At 40.6% G+C, this 17,212-nt stretch overlaps 1 protein-coding gene across 2 annotated transcripts in view; it reads right to left on the minus strand.

Moving 5' to 3' along the window:
* The window catches only part of dock1 (dedicator of cytokinesis 1), a 204,575-nt gene that overhangs the window by 118,191 nt on the left and 69,172 nt on the right, over window positions 1-17,212 (minus strand). For both annotated transcript variants that reach the window (XM_081601109.1, XM_081601110.1), the window contains exons 25-27: window positions 13,128-13,234; window positions 7,744-7,871; window positions 5,356-5,451 (exon numbers count right to left, since the gene is read on the minus strand). In XM_081601109.1, the coding sequence (XP_081457235.1) occupies window positions 5,356-5,451; window positions 7,744-7,871; window positions 13,128-13,234 (331 nt within the window). The remainder of the gene's footprint in view (window positions 1-5,355; window positions 5,452-7,743; window positions 7,872-13,127; window positions 13,235-17,212) is intronic.

A 17,212-nucleotide genomic window follows, 5' to 3' on the forward strand; every position in this document is an offset into this window, starting at 1 on the left:
TGCCCCAAAGAAGAGGAAACGTGTCCAAATTGTGTCAGGGGGAAAACACGACCATCTTCCAAACAAGACATGACATGGTTCAAACTTCACGAGCTTAAACATGCTGCATTCTGTTGGTTACGTGTGGTTCACTTTTGTAAATGCCAGGTTGGTTTCTTTCAGTAGTTATACTGTAGCATTTAGAAAGAACTAGGTGTTTATCTGTACCTTACAGAAGTGCAATTGATTTACTATGTGCAATACTGTATTTTATACTGTTTTTAAAGAAAAAAAGAGACTTAAAATAAAGCTATTTATTATTCTAAAAATGGAACAAATAAAATAAAAACAAGACATCTACACAGCTCTCGAAAAACGAAGAAGACTGTTTCATTACTAAAGCATGCAAACACAAATTAAAATGTCTTGGTGATAAAATGCTGTCCAACAGTATCAACCACACATTGCACCAGTTTGAGCAAATTGCAGCTCAAATTATCGAAACACAATGGGACAAAACACATTTTCATTCAACTAATTTTGTATCAAATTTGTTAAATATTTTGAGCCGAAATCCAAGTCAAGCCATCTGCAGGCTGAAAAGCTGCAGAAAATGTGCTTTTGGTGAACAAACCTTGTGAAATCTCATCTGTAGAGAAGAGTCTGCAAATGTAGGTATCCGAAAAAAAAAAAAAAAAAAAAAAAAGATTTTCTATGCGATAACCTGCAGAAGATTAGGTTGGAAACGCTGCTGTATCTTTGATGTGGCGCGGCGGCAAAGAAACGAGAGTGGAATACAACAGAAGGGATGAGCAGTGCGGCGCTTGTGTCTGCCTCGGAGCCTGTTTGAGGACATCAAAACCGTAATGCGGTTGGACCAGAAACAAAGTGCAACTAGAACCAGAGACAAGCAGAGGACAAAGCTCTGAACAAATGCCCCAGAGACGCAGCGAGGCAGAGAGATCCTTGTGTAGATGCGCTAGGTAGTTTGACTGGAGGGCAACACTCCTCCTCCTCCTCTGAGTCACAGTAAGAGTGTCACCATGGGGCTGTTCCTTTAAGTGCTTGTATGAAGCACAGTAGAACAAACATGACATCTTACTGTCTTCTACACATTGTCCTTAGTGGCTTAACAGTGTCAGCCGGTTTCACAGAGTTCTCTCAGAAAGGCTACGTTTCTCAAACGTGTGGTTGAGAATCAGGAAGAAGAGGTCCAGTGAGTGATAACAAGGTGTTTGAGGCATTATGATGCATCGCCATATCTCACTATGCTTCTTTTCTGTGAGCTCTGCAGCAGTCTGGCCAGCAGGAGAGAGAGATGGAGGAGGAGGAGGAGGAAGGAGAGGGAGCGCGCGCAGGCAGAACGGCGCAAGAAGTGAGCAGATATGTTTGGACAGAAACAGACATAAACTCATAAAAGACGAAGAGGAACAAAACGAGATGGAAAACCGGAGGAGTATCCTGATCCGACCAGGCTTAATGAAACAGATGCTTTTGCATAACGCTGTTTATCCAGAGAGCATGCAGCAGAGAAGACAAGCCCCAGCTCCTATAGCCAGTCCACCCGGTGCTGTCAATCAATAACACAGGGTTCTTCCCCTACAGCTCCGCACACTGCAGGGAAACCTCCAGGAGAACTCCACGGGAGCGCAGCAGTCCATACGCATGGTGTGCTTCACTGTTGCTAAATAAGAGAAGCGGTAGTTTGACAACCAACATCTCAATCTACGTCCCTGAATTTTGCCATAAAAATTCATAAACCTGACAGCGAGATGTTGCTTTAAAAAAACAAAACAATTCGAAATGTTTCTTGTATAAAACAAAACGCCACAGTCGGTTTTTCAATTTGTTTTCTATTTTTATGCAAGTACATTTTTTCAGCCAGATAAAACTGACTCTACATTCCATAAACGTTATTCAGAGACGGTAAACGAACTGACGCAAAGACAGTTTTGCCAAGTATAGCTAAAGTGCTCCAAGTAGGACTGTTTGTATCTCTCTCTCTGTTTTTATCTTTGTTTGCACTTCAGGGTGGTCTACTCTTATACAACACAGATGCGGGGGGTGGTGGGGGGGAAGCCATACGTCAAGAAAACAGCGAGGATTCCAGATAATTTGCTACAAAACAACATTGAAGCAATCGATTTTTTAGCTTCCTGGCAGGATCAAAAATCCCACCACACCTGCCAAGCAGACAGACTTATGAAGGTCCAACGGATATAACGTAAGATACTAATTACAACGTGAAAGACAACACAACACCTGATCGAGATATGCATAAGTTGCTAACTTAAATCCTCCACTCTAGTGTTTTTGTGAAATCCAGCATTAGAAATTCATTGTTTTATGTCTTGAAGTGTTTTGATTATAATTGTGCAGTACAATGCACCGTTGATGACTGGTATATTCTACTCAATCTGAATTGTAGCCCGCTGTGATTCAGTGAAATCCAAAGCTCAATTTATAATGCTACTGTTTTTTATTAGAATTTAACAGATGTTGACAAGCAATTTCACCACTGGCAATTCCCCCAAGTTTAGTGTGTTACTTATTAAGCAGCCAGGAAGACAGAAGACACAGATTGCCTTTTTTGTGGGTTCACTCCATCCCTACTGCAAAAGGAAAATGTTATTCAAGAACATAAAGGTAAAACTTGGTGATTTCAGCAGGACCTGGCAACACGTTTCTCCCATTATCCTCATGTAAATTTATTCAAAGAGGCTCGTTTCAGAGCCACTTGCGAGGGTGGACGTGAATACAAAAGGCAGGCCCCGCTAGGATGTCCAATGAATCAAACGTATGACGGTGCTGTGTCTAAGTCGCTAACAGGCGTAGCTCTGCAGTGACAATGCGCAGCAGAACCAGCGCCACCCCACAAAGTCGTTGCTGCGATCGCTCTCATCAACATTCTGCGTCCACCACAGCGGGTGGGAGGGGGGGAGCAGAAAGTTAATGCATAAATCTAAATGTAAGAGGCTGCCACTCAGAAGAACAAGGTCGGCAGGCAGTAGCTGCAGCGGCAGCAGCTACTGCCTGCAGACGAGGCAGCGCCATCCAAATGCAGCAACTGCAACTTTGATGGGAAGGCTCTCCCAAAGCTCATAAAAATTCAAACTAATCCCATTGATCATCAGGTCATGATTTACAGACTTAATTTCAATGCTGTTTTATTATGCAAACTACAGACATTGATGTGACCTCTAACTCCGCATCGCACAAAAGGATTCCGCACGATGATGCAAAATGCCATTCAGGTATTTAGAAATGTCAACGCAGTCAAGTGCAATGACCAGTCGGGAAAACGAGAAATCAGCTGACGGATGGCAGGGGTCAGAAGGGACAAAATAAGAACGGAGTCAGAGGGCAGCAGCAGCATTTGTGTACAGAGCAGATTGTTTCATTAGGGGCCACAGAACATAAGAGAGGAGTAGTTGCAATAACTGAACAAAAACAAAAACAAAAAAAAAGACGCCGGTCTCCGACGGTGCCATTCAGCGACAGCTGCTGGAAGCAGGCAACACTGTTTCACCTCCACCGCGGGAGGACGCCGAAATAGATGCACTTAGTATTATACAGCAGTAACACAGCAGAGGAAACTTTCCCTCATCGTGACAGCCTGTTAGACAAAATGAAAGGATAGTGTAATATCTGAAATACAAGATCAAACCAACTGCAAAGAAAAATTACTGCAGAGGATAATAAAGCCTTTTTTCCAAAATTCCACTTTCCAAATGTTTTGAATATGAGCCAAACAGGACTAGGAAAGCGTTTGATCTTCGACACGGCCGTGAATAGCCTGGAAAACTGCAAAGAAAGAGCAATCGGGAATCTTAAATCTCCGACGAGGAAAAAAACAACAACAAATGGACAAGAGGGCGGTCTGAGCTGAACTCACAGCTTCATTAGCTTCACATTATTCAGCGCGATGCACACAAGCAATCCGTTACCCTACAAAGGGCTTCCAATCTACAAAATTAGCTCGACGCATAGCTGGGAATGCCATTACATAGTTTGTTGAAGGACGGAAAGAAGGAACAGCTATGGACCCTGCAAAAAAATGTGTGTGTCCTGGGAAGAAATGAGTCGGAGGAGAGAAGGCGAAAAATGAGGCTGTTGATGTTTAACAGGACAGCAATATAACAAACAGGATGACTACTGACAAAAAGTAACATTTTAAACTATGCAGATTTTTTTTTTTTTATCAGCGTGAGGTGTTTAAAAACACCTCACTATTAAACTAAAAGCCTATTAAAGTACTATTAAAACTAAAAGCCACTACTATTAAAACTATTAAAACTAAAAGTACTATTAAAACTAAAAGCCACTTTCAGTTTATAAATGGTTGATAGATTAACAAATGGATGGACAGAGGAACAGATGGATTAACCATGGATAGATGGATTGATTCTTAATGTGTATTGATAGATAAATAATGGGACAGGAATTCTCGAAAACAAATCATTTTCACAATTTTCTTAATTAATCTTTACCCAAAAACAGGAAGTAATTCCCCAAACTTGCGCAGACTGTGTGGTAGTGCAATTATCAGTCGTGCAAGAGGTTTCACTGGTTGTTCTGCTAATTTTGCTGAGGCAAAACACCCAAAAAAGTTGCTGACCTTCGGCTGTTTGTTCAACCAGAGTTCAAATTAACAGCTCCTCCCGTCTCCAGATAGTCTCAGATGTCTAAAATAATCATCATTACATGTAACTTTATTTATACAGGCATAGAAGTATTTCTGGATTGCCAACGCAAAATCTCAAAAACACAAAAGGCATTTAAAAATCGTAACTTTCAAACTATAACCTAAAGAGAGAAGATAAGCATCGATATATGATGCAAAAAATGCAACCCAAACAATATCGGAGGTTGAATTTCAGGCCTGACAAACAAGTGGAATCTACAAAGGGAGACATTGTCTTTACACCGAGACTGATAAGTGCATTAACCACTATGAAGCTCTGACGGAGAGGGGCTGTAAGAAGGATGCTCACGGGGATAACAGAGGGATACAGTAATTAGATTACAGAGCGTAGCATTAGATGTGCACTAATAAGAGGATCAGACACTTAGACAAGGAAGCCATAGTTAAAAAAAAAAATACAGCTCAGGCAAAACACACATTCAAATACAGTCATTTCTAGAGAAAGATGCGAGTCGTTTTTATGAAGGAGGAATGCGAAAGGAATCCACAGAGGTAGACTGTGTCAGCCTGAAGCTTAATGGAGTTTCACAGTCTATAGTATGCAGACATAAGAGCTGATGGTGCATATTTGTGTACACGTATGCGTCCCAAGACGATCCATACCTTCTACAAAAAGAAGGCATGGGGATGGGACCGTCCTGCTGATGCTACCGGTGTCTGACAAAACTTACGATGTGAGGAGAATCCCGGCCCATGGAGATGACTGTCCTGTTTATTGTCCTCAGCAGCTTCTCCATGATAACTTGAACATGCCACTGGGTGGGACCCTGCAGAGAATGCAGTGGGATATCCATCAGAATAGAAACACATCACAGCAGAGGAAAATGATAAAATGATATAAAAAGCTAAAAATTCATTGTAAGAGTAAATGATTTCTTTATTATGCAGATTCAATAATACATTAATGACTTTTGTTCTGCTATGACTGACAAAAGTTTTAAAATAAGTATCTATTGACAGAATGCAGCCTAAATATATTATGGCATAAAGTGTAAGAACGTAGAGCCAAAAATTCCTTGTGGGCTTAGAAAAACCTTCGTGCGATGCACTTTCCGTTTTATTTTTGCATTGTCCCATTTATCTGTCTGAGACAGTTCTGGCATGTTTTTCTTTTTATTACTCATTGTACCTTTCTGAGGAGGGAACCAAAGCTGACGAGAAAGAAATCTTGAAAAATGAATACAAAGCCTTATATAAATATTTTTTTAGAAGGAGTAGCATAATTTTAGACTGTATTTCTAGTGATAAATTCTATGAAACTCTGATCAATATCAAGTAGTAAATAATACATTCAACAAGACGTTTCAAGGGTGGCGCAGAGCATAGCAATAGAGCAGGAGATCCATATAGAGGGGCTATTAATCCTCAATGCAGCAGTGTGGTGCTGGACTCAGCCTATCAGATTTGCTGATTTCTGTAAATTAATACCACTAGCACCAGAAATCTTTAAAAAATTCCAAGTAAAGTTTGGATTTATACCACTTTTCCAGTGCAAAGAAATTTGAGATCATATTATAGATGTGTATGCATCCTGAGTTGGAGTGCTGAATTCACACCTTCGCAAATAGACCAAACTTTCCAAGAAAACAATCTGGAGTTTCATTAAACCAGCCTAACCAGGGCTGGTGTGAATGAACCCCAAGTCTCTTGTTGAGGTATATAAAGCTTTTGCACATTCGCAAAGTTATATAAAGCAGCCACTGAACGTGCTGCCTTTCAAACAAGAAAGTTTCACTTACATTTTCCAGAAAGTAGGACTCTTAGGCAGCCTTTCAGTTGGAAAAGGAGGTCAACTTTACTGCAACATGGTAGAGTTGCAGTAAACGAAAAGTGTCCGATTCACTTCATATATATATATATATATTTTTTTTTTTTCATTCTGCTAAATGGGAAATTTGAGTAAACAGAAATATTCTCATGTACTTTGGTGCCTTTCTTGTTCCAGTTATTGTTACACTGTCTGCAACAGTCTAGTTGCTGTTAGTTTTACTTTCTCAGTCCGTCTCAGAGTAACTGATATAAAAGACAGATCTCCACACCAGAAGTAGTTGGAGGATCTGCTGGTACTCCACACCGCAGGGTTTGTGATCCAGTCTTAAGATAGCCCCCTATCTGTGTTTGTAAGTCTGGAAAATCTTTGGCTTTATTGATGCGCCAGACAGATATGAAAGAGAAAGTGAGACTCTGAGAGGAAGCTGATATTTGTTGTGGAGCAGCAGAGGGAGTTTAAAAGCTGGAGGAGAGTGGGAGAGGTAGATAATCCCAGCAAAGTGTAGTGTGGGAGGGCGGGCCGCGGTGATCAATGACGAGAGTCTGAGAGGGCCTAGGGGAGGACATCAGGAGTCTGGGCATGGAAAACGATCAAACACACTCACACAGCAGCTGAGTATTTGTTTGTGTGTGTGTGTGTGGATCTAACTATTCGAGCATGCGAGATCCAGGGCAGGAGTCTGAGTATGAGGGATGGGAAAAGATTTGTGCTAAAATCCATTATTAATTTGGTAGTTCATCAATAGGAATGAAGGAAGCAACTTAAAAATGCATTAAATGAAGAAATTTATGTGGTATTAATATCAGTGTATAACTTTGTCAATTGAAAAGCATCACTTCACGGTCCGGGAACTTTTAAATGCAAATTGTTTTTAACAAACCGCATTATTACTTAACACTTGCTTTAAGGTTCTCTGGCTCTATAGCACCAGGAGACAAGGCAGAACTTATTGTGTTGTTTCATTAGTCATTTGTAGTGTTAATGTTTCTCTCCATTATATCCGAGAAATAATTTAGAGAGCAACAACAACCATTCAAGCAGTAATCACAGAAACATGCATTGTCCAGGCACATAGTGTGACTTTTTATAGCACAACCAAGAAACTGTTACCTTCAAGGTTAATGGAAAACATTTCACTGAATTTTATGGCCAAGATGTAAAGCCCAGTGTGTGGTAGAACATGACTGTGGCAGCATAATGCTGTGGTGAAACTGTAATACAGCGCACTCTGACATTCAATTACCTCTGGCGAGAATAAAGCATGTCCTGCATGTGTCGTGTTTCTCACCACGTCCTTCCTGTAAAGCACCTCCATGATGTTACTGAGCAGCTGGCAGCAAGCCTTCGGCTCCTCCTGCTTCTCCAGGTGGGACTTCAGCTGTTCCGTCATCAGCGGTAGGAGGATCTCGCGGCAATCTGGAGGGACAGCAACGAACACACACGTTCACCACGCCGGTTAACACACACGAACCAGATGATGGATCACTTGAAGCAGTGCGGCATATGCTTTCGACACCGCAGCTGCAGACGCACACAGTTTAGTAATGACTCGCTGATCTCAGAGGGTTAAATTAAAACACGCGAGGCAATGAATTATTTCATTAGAACATCTGAAACTTTCTTGAAATATGGCAGCTGAACTTTTAAAAGAGCATCAAATTATTACTGCTTTTAATTGCACTGTAAGCTACGGCACAGGCCAATGGCATCAGTCATTAAGATAGAAGATCAATTGGATGTCAGTTTGATGTTGACCATTCGCTGTCAGCAGTGGAAAACCATCTAAAAGACTCTTGTCAGGTTCAATCACAATCTTTCTGTTATATGTAAAGGAAAAGTGTCAAGGAGACTCCAAATACCTTTAATCATTCCCTCAAACGGTCACTTAATACCCAACTGCAGTCAACAGCTAAAGTGCTGTTGACTATGTGTCCGTCTGTACAACTAGACAGACACATATCTACAATTTTATGAGAAAACAATAAGTCTTACCAAACCAACCATAGCAAGACTTTCAGTGTCAGAGACCTTTGTTTTTACTTTCTCCTCAAATGACTGATCTGATTTTTTTTTCTTTTTTGTCCCACGACTGAGAAAATAGGTAGCGTCTGCGACTATAATTCCTCATCCTCTAGAGCCCTGGTTTAGCGAAAATAAATGAAAATTTGAGCCTTAGCACTCAAAAATACACCGGCATGTAAATCTTTTCAAGCTTAAGTAGTATAAAAGGCCAAATAATAAAGGACATGGTGAGGAACACAATGAAGGGAATGAGCCATGGAAGATTTCAACAACAAAATATTCGTAGAATATTCTTTTAATTTATGGCTGTGAATATATTTAATGGCTGTGAATATATCTGCTTAATTCATACTGATTATCTACATTTAAGGTACTAATCATGAGCCACGTAAGACACGCTGAAAATAATTGCCAGTAAAAGTAAACATAAGGTTGACAGACATCAAAGCGGTTTGAAATTACATTTATTGTTCTTCCACACAAGCTTATTGTTGGAATAATTTCATTATAGATTACAATTATTAGGAGAAGGCTCACACCTGATTACCGCATTGAAGTCGAACAAATGCCTCAAAATTAATGCATTTAATGGTTCATAAATGTGACATGAGCAAACAGATGTAGCTCATGTTTGTCAAGTGAAATAAGGAGAACCACAAACCAACATGGTATATATACTGACAAGTCAAATTCTATTTTGTAATGTATTTATTGCACACAAAGGCAACTGTATTCCAAATGGACAGTGGATTTTTGTTTTCGTTATGCCTTTAAGTATTGTGACAAAATTCTGAAACTCTGACAGGATTACTTTGTTTTCTAAAGAACTGGATTCCACTCAGACATGCAACTTCTGTGCAACACTTTCAGAGAGCCCACGTTTGTGCTCCCATCCTTTGCTGTCACTTTTCTATAGAATCTAATTGCAGCACTGACCCGCTGTGCATTGCAATTATTTAAATAATTGGTGTTATTTTTCCTCACTGGAATGGAGATGTTCTGGATATTAAAGAGTTTGTCTCGTCATTCGACGTGGAGTCTTGACACCAAGTGACAACCATGCTGCCTTGAGATATTTTGGGTTGTTGCTCAATACAGTACCAAGCTACGTGTCTGCATGGTACAGCCTAAGTGCAATGGCTGTTTTTACCCCTTTTAAAAAATGGCTGTTTTTACCCCTTTTAAAAATGCGCAAATTACAGGCTTTATGAACTGTAGATGCACAACAATAATTTTAAAAAATCTGGTTTAAGGCACATTAATACAGTTTTTATGGCTCATTCTCTTTCCAATAAATTGTAAAAAAGAAAAAAGAAAAAAAGAAATAATCAGGTGGCACAATTCATACACATAGAAACACAGCCGCATGCAGTTGCATGTCAAAGAATTTGACAATATCTAACTGGCAAATTGTTTAGGCTAGTTTTAAAAATAAGAGTCCCATTTATAGATTTATTACACACAATTACTTATTTCAAATGATTACTTCTGCTAATTTCGCTGAATATGGCTTCACATCTAATCTAACAGGGCGATGCATTGTGTCGTTGCAGATTTAGATTAGTGCGGAGTTATACGACCATATGAGAAGTTCTGTGATGGCAGAAGTACGCTAGCGTGGTGCAGGAGATGGATGAGTGCTGTGAGACGGCAGTGAGGTGTGCTGCAGGATAGGTAGGAGTTCAAGGTGGATGTGGGATTACGTCATTGCTTTGGTGATGGGCAGGCGGACAGATGAGGTTAGACAGGAGTCTCTATAGAGATGCTTGCAGATGACACTGATCTGCAAGAAGACCAAAGCACGAGTGGAGGAAATGCTAGAGGCACGAACTGTAAAAGAGAGGAATGAAGATTAGTGGCAGCAAGACAAAATAAACATTTGTAAATGATGGGAAGCGAAGTGGAATAGTTAGTTATGTTACAGGGAGTAGAAGTAAAGAATGTATAGGATTTTAATTACTTAGGATCAATGCTGCAAGGAAACAGAGAGTTTGGAAGAGAGGTAAAGAGGCGTATGCTGGCAGGTTGAAACAGATGGGGAAGTATCAGGCGTAATGTGTGACTTGAAAAATATAAGCAAAATGAAAGGAAATGGAGACCATTGATGTATGGTTTAGAGATGGCACCAATGACGAAGTGGAACTGGAATTTGCAGAGCTCAAGATGTTGAGGTTCTCTTTGAGAGAGACAAGGATGGACAGTATCAGGAATGAGTTCATCAGAGGACAAGCTCACATTACATGTTTTGGAGACAAAGACAGAGAGGCCAGACTGAGGTGGTTTGTACATGTTCAGAGGAGAGGCAACGATTATATCAGCAGAAGAATGCGGAGGTTGGAGCCAGCGGGAAGGAGCCTGACAGGAAGACCAAAAGGAAGAGGACATGAAGTTAGTTGGTGTGAAGGTAGAGGATCCAGAGGATGAAACAAAATGGAGACAGATGATTCTGTCTCCATTTTTTCTCCCTTAGAAACACTAAAGGTGAAATAACTAAACAATCACCATGCAGACGAGAGAAGTGAAACTAAACAATAATCTTCCAAATTAAATATTCAGTGCAAACAGGATTTTAGCTTCTGCTGTTAACCTGTTAGCTTGCAAGTTTGTTTGTTTTTTTCCTGAACTGAGTCAATCTAAAATCATTACTTTTTTCAGGTGCTGAAAAGCTCTTTACATGTTTTCACATTTATGTTCTATACACGGAAATTCAATTTTAAGCCTGTGCCACTTAGGGAGAGACATTACTTTATTTTCCAATGGCAGGGTGTAAAATATACAAGCTTTGACACGTTTTTTAAGGAAAAGGAAGCCTTTCCTATTTGCAAACACATGCAAAGTGCATTAATTTAGAATGCTAAAGAGCTCTGTGTTGAAACACAGAGCACCTAGCTTAACTGTTCAGCATTAATTCACTGCAAACATCCCAGGCACTTGATTTCGGCATGACTGGCAAAAGTGCTTTTTAGAGACCACCTGTAGATCAGGCTGCAGGAATGCTCAGACCCTTAGAGCAACAGATTAGATCACCCCAAAACCAGTCTGCCTGCTTCATTTACCATCTACATTTGATTTACTCTTGAATAAAACTGCTCCAAAGTGGGACTCAGCTTGATACTAATGTAGAGAGGAGAAATTTCCTTGGCAATTAGCCTTCTTCAACATTGCTTCTGTAAATAAGCATTCCTAACAAAGGCAAGGCTCTGCACCTTGTAGTCAGCGAGAGATCAGAGAGAGGATAATCCGCATCTGCATCGCGGCAAATACCCATCCTGCTGATTAGCGCTCCATTCACAAGCATCGGTGGGGGAGGTTCACCGGTCCACAGTTATAGAAATAGATCAATAGTAATGACCAGAGGGCTGCGCAGCGAGCGCTGCCCTTCAATATTGGCGCGTTAAACTGACCCAGTCACCAACTGGAACCTTTTATGTTTGAAAAGTATGAAAGCATCGGATCATTACGCTGAAAGCGGTGACATTTACGCCGTGTTGTGTTCGATATCAGACATTACCGAACAGGACAAACTTCCAATTACACCTTGTTCATGCAACCGTTCACAGCTCACTGCCTACGTTCAGACTAATCTAAACACCTCACGCTGATAAACAAAGCAGAGAGTTTAACTGGCCTCCCCACAGGGCTGCGCAGTTAATCGAATTTGAGTTCCAATTTAGATTTTAGCCCAAACAAAAATCTGAAATGAACAAAAAAAGTATGATATTTATGAAAATTGTCTCACCACATTCTGCTTGTTGTGTTTAAAACATGCACCCAAAGATAAATCGTAGGCCCCTTTATGTTGGAAGGCAAGGCGGGGTTCTCAAACGCAAGAAGATGGAGTGCTTTCCAGAGGTCAGGGGTCAGTCTTTGCCTCAAGTGGAAGAGTTCAAGAACCTATGGGTCGACTGGTAGAAACATTACTTATCTATCAACAGTCCATACATTCACCCATCCACTAGTCTGTATAAGTCTATACACGGATTTGTACTAATTTTATTGATTGATCCACCCACCTACCAATCCATCCATCCCAAATTTTTTCAATCAATCCATTTATTTGACCATCTATCGCTGTCGTCCATCCATCTAACTCTTTTTTCCATCTATCCGTCCAATCTTTCTTCCATCCATCTAGCCATTCGTCCATTCCTTTTTTCCATCTCGAGAGTTTTTAAGAATGAACACACACTGACATTTGGACCAGCCTCATGTCTAATTGAGGACCATGACTGTCACAAAAAGATGGACAAGTATATAAAAAGCTCAGATAGAAAAAAGAATAATGAAAAAAGTGTATGCATTGCTTGTAGTCACATTATGTCGACATAACGACGGGGAAAACATTTATAAATATCAAAACACCATAAAACATAGGAGGAACTTTTCGTCAGCATTGATATTAATCCTTATTTTAAGAAGCAAGCAAGTGCAGAAGATTATTACAGATGACTTGTCTACCTCCTACAATAAATATGAAGAATTTCCACCATGCCTCACCAATGACCTTTGCAGAAGCCTCACACAGGGCTGCCTGGTGGAGGCAGGTGGTGTGTGTGATTGCCTAAATTACTGAGCTGTGAGTGAAACTGCAAGCACTGAGAAACTGGCAGTACAGTTTATATAAGCGTTTTTGTGCAGCTGCGCTCTCACCGTGATGAGTAAAGAGATCGCTGTGGACGATGTCAATCAGACAGTCGAGCTTCTGTTTCACCAGGCGACCCTGGGGGACCTTCAGGATGAACTCTGTGAACAGCTTGCTGTGTAGACAAAGAGACAAACAGAGAAAAGGTCAAATTTATCAGGCGTCTCGTCTGGCCGACTGCCTGCAGACACGAGGAATCACCCAGAAAGCAACAGAAACGGATTGATATTCTGACTACAAATAAATGCCGTAAAGCTATTTTAAATCACTAGGCCACTCTGTATTAGTTTGAGTAGAGGTCACAATCTGACATATTCAGATCAGAAACATCTGGCCTAAATGGGGATCAGAACAAAAAATATGGAATGATTTAAAGTGTTAAAAAAAGATAATAATAATAATAATAATAATAATAATAATAATAATAATAATAATAATAATGAAAACATTTAATTAATCTGAGATTTTAGAATTTTTCTGTTTATCTGCATAATTCAAGGAAATAACTAATGAAATAAAATTATTAAAAATAAAATAAATAAAACGTGCTGCCAAGCCTCCCAAAATCATGACTGCCTGTGGAAAATTCCCACCTGAGTTTCAAACAACTCGGATTCTGTGGTTCGAGACTCTGGAACCTTGATTTCTGAGAAGAAAACTTTAGCCCATCAAGCAACCAGTCCCTTTTCACCTACGTGCTTGTACTACTGTCTCTGGTTCAGGAGGGGCTTAACCCAAGTAAAGCCGTTAAAGTAGCCAATGTCTGCCTGAGTCCACCCACAGCCTCCACCTTGAAAATCTCTCCTAAACTCTTGAATGGTCTTTGCTTCACAATCCTCTGAAAGCTTGCTCACATTTTTATCCCACAGATTTTCCTTCCGCTCATCTTTCTATTAAATTGGTTTGTATCCAACCCTCTCCATGGGCAGCCATTATGTTATATTCCAGATACATTTATTACACAAGAAACATATCCCACTGTCTGTAATATACTCAGATTTGTTAGGATTAAGTATCAGGAAGAAATTTTTTGACATTCACAATGTTAACATAAATCTTCCCTCCTGTTTACACATAACTCTTGTACATTATTGTTTTCTGAGGCAGGCAACATGCTTATGACTGGCCTGGACAAAAGCTAGGAGAGAAAATGTTCTGGCATTGCATAAAACACTCTCCACCCCCAAGGCTCCGGTCCGATTGCCTCCAGCTAAGACTCTTGGCAAGCTTTTAGCTAACGGGAACAGCTAAAGCCACCTTTGCTCAGCCACCAAAGAGTCAAGCCTGTGATTTAGAGCCAGGTTAATGGTTCATATGTATCAAATTTATTACAATAAAAATCAAAGGCCCCCCCTCTGGTAGCTTGTGCACTTGCATAAATATCCACTGAATAAAAATCACAGTTTGGTTAGGAATGGAAACAACTGAAGCAGAAAAAAACACTATCAGCTGTGTGAGCATGGAGAGAGTACACTTCTCAGCTGATGCAGTGTGTTAACTTTTGTGCAGGAAATACTTTCACATACATCTATCTATAGATGTTATTTACATAATGTGGTTATAAAATGTAAGGAAAAATATAAAATGAACCCTCACAATTTGGCAGTTGTCAGATTTGGAAACAGGAAAACAACATCATGCAGAAGGACTCACCATTCCAATCAAACCCAACTACAATAACTCATCTGAACAGGATCGGGGTTTCTGATGGTAAATTACCGTATTTGCCGCACTATAAGGCGCACCGGATTATAAGGTGCACCTTCAATGAATGGCCTATTTTAAAACTTTTTTCATATATAAGTCGCACTGCATTATAAGGCGCATAGGATAGACGCTACAGTAGAGGCTGGAGTTACTTTATGTATCCACTAGAACGAGCTGCACTCAAGGGAATGTCAACAAAACAGTTCGACTCCGGTCAGTGAAGAGAGCCTTCCGCGACTGGGCCGGGGCGTGGTCGGACGATGGTCACCCTTCTCCGTTCGCGCTCAACATGTTCGTGGAGAACGTGGTGCTAAATGACCTGCAGACGACCTGATTCTAGACTAGCGCGGTTCTCAACGTTGGCGGTACCGCCCCCCAGGGGGTGTTCAGAGGACGGCAGGGGGCGCTGGCGGACATTTTTACAAAAGGGGGGCGCTGGGATGCCTTTGGGGGGCGTTTGGTCGAAGGTAAACTTTACACCATATATGCACAACAGTACCAGTTTAGACTTTGAGCAACTTGGTAAAACTGTATTGTGTAACATTAAATCATGCTTGGCTGCAACTGTATCGATGGCAGCTCTTCTTCTATTCAGTGTTTGTTAGCTTCTGCTAGCTTATTGGCGCAGCTCCGTTCTCCTGCTACTGGTAGCTAAAATCACGATACCCTCACTATGTATCCCTCTGAAAAATGAACCCATTTAAATAAAGAAATAAAGATAAATAAAGATAGATTTGATATATTTATTTCTTCAATGGGCTGCACAGTGGCGCAGTTGGTAGAGCTGTTGCCTTGCAGCAAGAAGGTTCTGGGTTCAATTCCCAGCCTGGGGTCTTTCTGCATGGAGTTTGCATGTTCTCCCTGTGCATGCGTGGGTTTTCTCCGGGTACTCCGGTTTCCTCCCACAGTCCAAAAACATGACTGTTAGGTTAATTGGTCTGTCTAAATTGCCCCTAGGTGTGAATGTGTGTGTGCATGGTTGTGTGTCCTGTGTGTCTCTGTGTTGCCCTGCGACAGACTAGCGACCTGTCCAGGGTGACCCCGCCTCTCGCCCGGAACGTTAGCTGGAGATGGGCACCAGCAACCCTCCCGACCCCACTGAGGGACAAGAGTGAAAGAAAATGGATGGATAGATATTTCTTCAATATTATTTTTCATGTCAGTGTTAATGTCATGAGGCTGATGACTCCATGAAACTTTCAATTTGACTCATTAGGATTTGATTAAGAACCTGATTTGTTCTTTGTAATTTCTGTCCAGTAAAACTATTAATCTATAAATCAATAGACAGGTCTATATAAATATATAATCCATGTTTCTGTCTCATATTTGTATGGCATTAAAAGGATCTGGAACTTTTGTTTTTCCACTGAAAGCTCTGGTTTGCACAATAAATGCCATGTGGGTGAAGTTTTATGGATGATGCTCTGAAGTCCCATTCTCCTGAAGGCAGCACAGAGCTGCACCACCAGAAACTCACAGAAACACTGAAGAGAAGAAGAGCTATGATTAATGTAGTTACAGTTCAATCCATGTTCTAATGTTGCAGAGCTCAGTCGGTTTGCAAATAGTTTAAAGTTTAAACTGGCATGTTGTACATGTTTTATCTGGTCATTTTGTGCAAGATTTAACAACTAGAAAATGGCAAAGAATAAGAATATTTTTTCGACTCTGATTGGCTGCTGTTAACCTACCAATTTTAACTTGAATGCTCATTGCATTTTTCGTAGACGCCTGTGAAAATAATTTCTATTCCCATGACTTTTCTTTGTTCTCTGGGAAATTATCTTGATAAATACAGAAACAAGCATAAAAATTTTAACATCTACAATAGTGATGGTAATATTAATGATAAAATAATGGTCAGTGCAAAGTAGCCTGCAAATTCTTTGGTGGGAGGCGGTGAGGGACCTGGATAAAGACTAGGGGGGCGCTGGCCCAAAAAAGGTTGAGAAAGACCGTTCTAGACGGTCGGTAGGTAAATAGGTCAGTCAAACTTTATTAATGGATTACAAACCAGCGTTCTGACAACTATCCCAGCATGCACTGCGCGCTTCCTTCTTCTATGGGCAAAAATGAAGTCAGCGGCTGCTTACCATAGTTGCTAGACCTGTTGTGGCTCAATATTGGTCCATATATAAGGTGCACCGGATTATAAAGCGCACTGTCGGCTTTTGAGGAAATTGAAGGTTTTTAGGTGCGCCTTATAGTGCGGAAAATACGGTATTTGGCATAATCTCTGGAGTCATATCAAGCATAGTTAGACGAGCTGCGTCAGCCTTCGCCCCCCCAAACGATTTTATGATTAATTTAACGATTAATGACAAAACAGCACCCACTGTCACATTTATAGCCTCTCTACTCAGAAACTGCGGTTAGGTTTGAT

Source organism: Poecilia reticulata, chromosome 19, assembly GCF_904066995.2.
Source record: "Poecilia reticulata chromosome 19, P_reticulata-male-v2, whole genome shotgun sequence".
Taxonomy (NCBI): Eukaryota; Metazoa; Chordata; class Actinopteri; order Cyprinodontiformes; family Poeciliidae; genus Poecilia; species Poecilia reticulata.